The following is a 6,439-nucleotide window of genomic DNA, read 5'->3' as shown; positions in this document are numbered from 1 at the left end:
GGGAAGTGGTTATGAGGATAAAACCCATTAGGGATGCATGGTCTGAGATAAAGAGCCCCTGGCTACCCAAATCACTCTGAACACTAGAAAGGCTTATCAACTTTGTGGGCATAAAGGAAGCCCTTTGTGGTGAGAGTGGATCCCAGATTGATCCCAGGCCTCTTGGACTCCATGATATTACAGCCCTTGATACCTCGGAGATGAGCAAAGTGTTACTCCTAAGTGCTGGGGGCTGGGCCTATGTCAGGTAGGGAGTGCAGGATCAGGTCCAAAGGGCATGTTGGACTCGCTGTGCCAGGGAAGTAAAGGGGGTGGAAATACTCTGGGGAAGCAATGCAGTAGATCCAGATTTTCTGGATTTTCACCAGATCTATGGATGGTGAAAATCAGTGTGGCCCTATGTAAGTCGCTGGAGCAATGGCCTTTCCGTGGCTGAGCTTTGGGCCCACAGACACCAAGAAAGGATGGCTGAATCCCACAGATTCCGATGCACCGATGCAAATCCATAGCAGCCCATCCCCTTGGTTTCAGTACCCACTGACATCACCTGAGGACCTGGCCCACCGACTTTGGTGGAGCTATAGCTAATTGGCAGCTCCTGCAAATCAGTGCTGTTGTGCTGATTTCGGAAGCTGGCCCTCTGACTGCCCGGGGCCATGAGCACTTGCACCCACCTGGGTGGACTGGCTGCTTGATTGCAACGGAGCTGAGCCTCTTTTGCACAGCAGAGGACCGAGCCTAGCCCCAAGCTTTTATTTCTAATGCCCGCTTTGGCTCCACCCATATCATGGAGCCACTGAAACCCACTGACCCTGATGAGGCACACACCAGTGAAGCAGGGACTAGATCCACAGGGCTCCTGAAAAAGCTCCCCAAAAGGAGCACCACGGCAACAGAGGGGCAGATGATGAATGAGACACCCTGGGTATCTTCAGAGAGGTCGAGACAGATCATTCAGGGGCCTTTTGCCTGCAGAGAAGACACAAGACTGCCCGAGAGCTGTTGCATCCTCTGGAGGCCAGACACGAGACCCCTGATGTCCGCGAAACCCTTTGTCAGGCGTCTGCTGGTCCGGCAGCTGCTCTGTGTCAAAGAACATGTGCAGGGATTTCAGAGACTGCCGCATCTCGGATGCATCCATCTCTTTTCTCTAACACCCTTCCCCCTGCCACGGTGTATTTTTGCTTGGTGCTCCAAATAGAAGAGATGAGAAATAACCAACTCAGAAGAGTGCGTCATGCCTCAGGCCTGGGCACAGCCCACGGTGGTCCAGAGAGAAGCTCTGTGGGAGTTGCACCAAGGTCTTGTTTAATGCATTTGGGGCTGGGATTTTTGGAAGAGGTGGTGGGGAGCTAGGAGCATTAGGAGCCCAAAGGGAAGTGGGCACCTCACTTCTTGAGGCCTCTTAGAAGCCCCCGGGTAGAGACCTCAAATTAATTTGGGACAGATGAGTGAGCATTTGTCGTCCCTGGTCTATTGTCGGGGAAACTGAGGCACAAAGAGGTGAAAGGATTTGTCCTATTAGTCAGTGGCAGGGCCAAAAAATGAGAACCCAGGAGTCCTGATTCCCAGCTGCCTGCTCTAACCACGAATCAGCGCTGCCTCCTACAGCTTAGAACAGAACCCAGACGCCCGGATCCCTGCACCTATGCTCTCCTCTGATACAGCTAGGAACCAAACCCCACCATCTTCCCTCCAAAACTTATATGCTACCCCTGCGTCTGCACTCCCCGTGCAACTAGGAATAAAATGTGGCAGCCCAAACCCCCTGGTCCAGGCTCAGCCCATTATAGCAGCCTCCCCGTCTTCCCCTCCCTGGAGAAAGATGTGGCAACTGCAAGCTAAATCCAGAGGTAATGAGGAAATTAATGCGTGCTAATGACAAAGCGGCTGTAGCGGGCCACTGAGCTGGCAAGCGCCCTCGTCTTTCAAATGACAAACGGCTCCGGGATCCTCCCCCTGTTTTGTGTGCCGGTGCGTGGATGGCTGCCGAAGTGACACCACAATGCAAGCAGGGATGAGTGTCTACGAGGACAGACAGACTGAGATTTTCCAGGCTGCTGCAGGGATCCAGCTATCCCGATGATGTTAGTGTTAACGGGAACTTGCCATCCAAATGCCACTGAAAATCCCAGCCCAGCTATTTTAAATCCCCTGTCGCTTCTCTGCTGACATATGCTCCTCAAAGTCCTCTCCAGGCCCAGCCAGCCCCACTCTTTAACTGCGTGACCAGCAGGACTGGAACGTGTGTTCTCAGGACAGTGCGGCGTTAGAGGCACCCAACCTCCCCCACCTGGCACTTTCCATTGACATACCTGGGTTCATATGCTCTCACATACCCCACACCTGTTCTGCTGTGCCCACATACCAGGACTTGACTCTGCCACAGACTGTCTGGATAATCTTGGGCAAATCACCTGAGGTTGGATTTGCAAGCTCTCTGCTTCCAGTGTTGCTGCTCCAGCCGCTTTCTCCCGGAGCTGCGCCTGGAACCCAGGAGTCCTGGCTCGTTGTCTCCTACTCTAACCATGACACGGCGCTCTCTTTCTGCACGAGAAGGCTCTCTAACACTTTAGGACAGGACGAGAAGAAGCCCCCAGGCCAGAGCACCAGCTCTTGCGCAAAAAGAGCCAACTCACAAGTGCAAGTGGCATGTCTCCTACCCAGATCCCTGCCAAGTCTACTTAGCTTGTGGAGTCAGCTCCCTCCTGTCCCTTGGCAGCTCTGAACAAGACTCTTGGGTCCATTCGTCTCACAGCCCCTGATTCAATCAACCTCCGGGTTGGGGGACCGCGCCAGCCTCCAAAGACCTGTGGGATGCTGCTAGTTAGCCTGGGGTGGGTGGAAATGGGTGAGCCAGGGTCCCCAAGAAGACCCCAGCCCTCCCTCTACTCATCCCGTCTCATTCCTGCCTTCTTGTGTCCTCTCCTCCTCTCCCCTTCTACCTGCCTCTACACCTCCTCCTGGTCCTCTTTCCCTTCTCTCTTTCTCTACCTCCCCTGATTCTCTTTCTTGCCTTCACTTTTCCCTTCCACCCTTGCAACCTCTTCTTTGAACCTCATCTCACAACCCTGCTTTGCCCCTGCCCTGCCCTGCCCTGCCTCTGTTTTGTCACACCATGGGTGGCTGGACCCATGGGAACAGCTGCCCAGCTGGGCCTCTGTGGGAGATCTGGGGATCTGAGCCCCCTAGTATTTCTAGCCAGGTTTGGAAGCAGCAGCTGCTTCTGCCGTGCATCACCCCCTCTCCAGATGCCCCCACATGTGGTGTGTGGAGTGACTCCACATGCCCTCCTATTGCCCTTTAATGCCCTTATTTTAATACAGCTGCCAGGGGCAGACAAAGGTGGATGCTGAGACAGGGTTGTTTTGCCCCCGGACATCTCTTGGGGCATTGGATTTGGGGCGGAGAAAGGGGGATTTTTTTACAGAGGCACGTCCCAGTCTGCGCTACCACCATCCAGAGGCTGGGCTGGATTAAACAAACCTCACTCCAGAGGTGGCCGCTGTAAATCTGCGCACCGTGTAGCTACCTGGCTATTAAACACCGGCTTTGCTCCAGCCAAGGGGTGGCTGCAGGATGGTTTGAGGCTGCATTGCGAGATGTCATGACTTCCTTTCTCTCTTCTCTCTCCTCCCAGGCATGCGTTCTCCTGGGGCCAGCCCCAGCCCTGCTCCCCCCAACCTCAGTTTCCCCCAGGCCGCCCCCGCCCGGCAGTGAACGCCCCGCCGCCATGCTGCACACCGAAGGCAATGCCCTGCTGAAGGCCGTGGGGCAGGGCAAGTTCCGCCTCACCCGCCTCTTGCTGGAGGGGGGAGCCTACATCAACGAAGGCAATGCCCAGGGAGAAACGCCCCTGATTGCTGCCTGCCTGGCCTGCTACGACGACCCCCACAACAAGCCCCGCATGGTGAGGTACCTGCTGGAGAATGGGGCCGACCCCAACATCCCCGACAAGACGGGCAAGACGGCTTTGATGCACGCCTGCGCCGACCAAGCCGGCTCGTCGGTGGCATCGGTGCTGCTGGAGCACGGGGCAGATCCTAGCGCCAAGGACTACTCGGGCGCCTCCGCCCTGGTGTACGCCATCAACCGGGGCGACCGGGAGACCCTGCAGGTGTTGCTGGATGCCTGCAAGGCCAAGGGCAAGGAGGTGATCATCATCACCACCGACACGTCCCCCTCCGGCACCAAGAAGACCAAGCAGTATCTAAATTCGCCCCCATCCCCAGGGCTGGAGGAGAAGCCGTCGCCCTCCCTGTGCATGTCGCCCTCGGACATCGAGGTCCGCACGTCCCAGTCCCCCGGGGCCAGTGAGAAAGAGGAGGAGAGAGACGTCTTCAATTTCACCATGGCCACACGGCTGAGCTGCCCCCCATCGCTGCCGGGATCAGACGGGTCCTCTGAGCAAGTGCTGGTGCCCCCGCCACCTCCCAAGGGCCGGGCCAAGCAGCTGAAGAGGCTCAATTCGGAGCCATGGGGGCTGGTGGCGCCCTCCGTCCTGGCCGCCCCCCACGCCGAGAAGGCACGGACGCCAGAGGAGAGGTTGACGGCCGAGATGAATGGTCTGAGCCTCACCAAGAGGGCCCTGCTGTCGCGGCGGCACAGCATCGAGGGCCAGGAGCCCTCGTGCTTCAAGGTGGCAGCCCCCCAGGATGGTGGGGCGGAGGAAGGTGCAGGTCCCGAGGCGCCTTGGGCTGAGAAGGTCCATTTCGGCCACCTCCACCAGCCCCTGTCGCGGCGTAACACGGCCCCTGAGGCCCAGGAGAGTGGGGGGCCGCCAGGGCACGGTCTGCGGGGCACGGCCCACCACAAGCTGACGCGGCGGGAGCATTATGAGTCCGACTCGCACCTCTGCCCCGATTCCATCCCCGGCTCGCCCGATTCAGGCCGGGTCTCGCTGGAGAGGAGGAGGTACAACGCCTCGCCCCTCACGCTGCCCACCAGCTCCTCCCGGGAGTCCCTGGAGAGCATCCCCAGCGCCGTGTCCCCGCTCTCGGGCCGGCGCCGCTCCCCAGGGCTGCTGGAGAGACGGGGCTCCGCGACCATGCTCCTGGACCACATCGCCCACACGCGGCCCGGTTTCTTGCCCCCACTGAACGTCAACCCACACCCGCCCATGGCAGGCCCCCCTCGCCCGGGCACCGGGGGCTCGTGCCCGTGGCCCCCACCTCTCCCAAGAGCAAGAAGAAGCTGATGAGGAGGCACTCTATGCAAACGGAGCAGATCAAGCAGCTGGTCAACTTCCAAAACCTGCTGGCCCAGGGCGACCCGACCAGTTAGAGGAGCCAGAACCCACAGCCCCGTTGCAACTGGGCCCCGTTGCCTGGGGAGAGGCTGCGGGAGATGGCCAGAACTCCCCATCTTCTCCCCACCTTGGGCAGCCTCTTGCGGTCCCTGGGTTGCTGCTTTCCACCGCCTGCCCCCGTCCCCTGCCTCCCACATGTATTTATCCTAATGCCAGGCCCAATGCAAGAACTGGATCAGAACAGGACCGCTCCAGGGCTGGGCTGCTTCCCAGAAGAACTGGGTCCACTGGGAGCTACTGGACAGCGGCTGGCCCCAGCCATAGAGGCTCCAATGCTGCCCACCAGGTTGGGGGTGACTCTCAGTCACACTGACCGGGCTTCCAGACTCCCCAGCGTGGCTGTCCGGGGTGCGTCAGACGGCATCTGTTATTCCAGTCAGGAAGCCGAAGGGGATGTGGAAAGGAAGAGGACCCCCCAGAGCAGCCGGTCTGGGGGTGTGAGGTTCCCACGTCTCTTGGGCTCCGTCTCTTGGGCTCCATCCAGAGGGATCCAGGCTCCGTACCCAGAAGCCGCTGCTTATTTCCTGGGCCCAGCTGCTGCTGTCCACTGGGCAGAGCTGTGGGGACCTGCCAGGCCACCTGCTCCTCCCTGCAATATTAATCGTCGTATTGAACCCGGACTACTAGGTTCATCTTGGGGAGGGAAATGCTGTCAAGGGGTCAGAGTAAAGGGGACTGGCTTTGGGGGTTTGACTCGGGCTGCTTTAAAGAGATCCCCCCTGCTGCTCCAGCCTCGGAAAAATCAACCCCCTTCAACACACCTCAAGATGAGGCACTCAGCACTTGAGGCGCTGCCCTGCTACAGCCCAATGGAGGCCACAGCTTCTGTTCCCAGTTGGGGGAGGAAAGTGGTCAGAGTTAAGGGTACAGGGGAACTATAGCCTCTTGGCTCCTTTTCCTGTCTGTGATTGCTGTGCGGCCTTGGATAGGTCCAACCCCCCACCCTTGTCCTCCGTGCCTCAGTTTCCCCATTGGATCCAGTGGGGGCAATGATACCGACCTGTGTCTGTACAGCGCTTTGCAGTCCATGGATAAGAAGTGCTCTATAAATGCTAAGTAGTATCTGTAATTTATTTAGCATTCTGTCTGTGGCTGAGCCGCCACCTTAGATAAAGCAATAGGATTAGCACC

The 6,439-nt window shown here is 58.3% G+C and overlaps 1 protein-coding gene across 1 annotated transcript in view; it reads left to right on the top strand.

Moving 5' to 3' along the window:
* Nucleotides 1-5,197, top strand: part of ANKRD34A (ankyrin repeat domain 34A) — a 55,424-nt gene extending 50,227 nt beyond the window's left edge. Inside the window, exons 7-8 of the mRNA XM_014524610.2 lie at nt 3,641-4,616; nt 4,680-5,197. Coding sequence (XP_014380096.2) covers nt 3,641-4,616; nt 4,680-5,197 — 1,494 coding nt within the window. The remainder of the gene's footprint in view (nt 1-3,640; nt 4,617-4,679) is intronic.
* Nucleotides 5,198-6,439: the final 1,242 nt, after the last annotated feature.

The sequence above is a fragment of the Alligator sinensis genome, unplaced genomic scaffold (genome assembly GCF_000455745.1).
Source record: "Alligator sinensis unplaced genomic scaffold, ASM45574v1 scaffold735_1, whole genome shotgun sequence".
NCBI classification, from domain to species: Eukaryota; Metazoa; Chordata; order Crocodylia; family Alligatoridae; genus Alligator; species Alligator sinensis.
The sequence above is the reverse complement of the archived record's forward strand: the minus strand, read 5'-3'. Positions and strand labels throughout refer to the sequence as shown.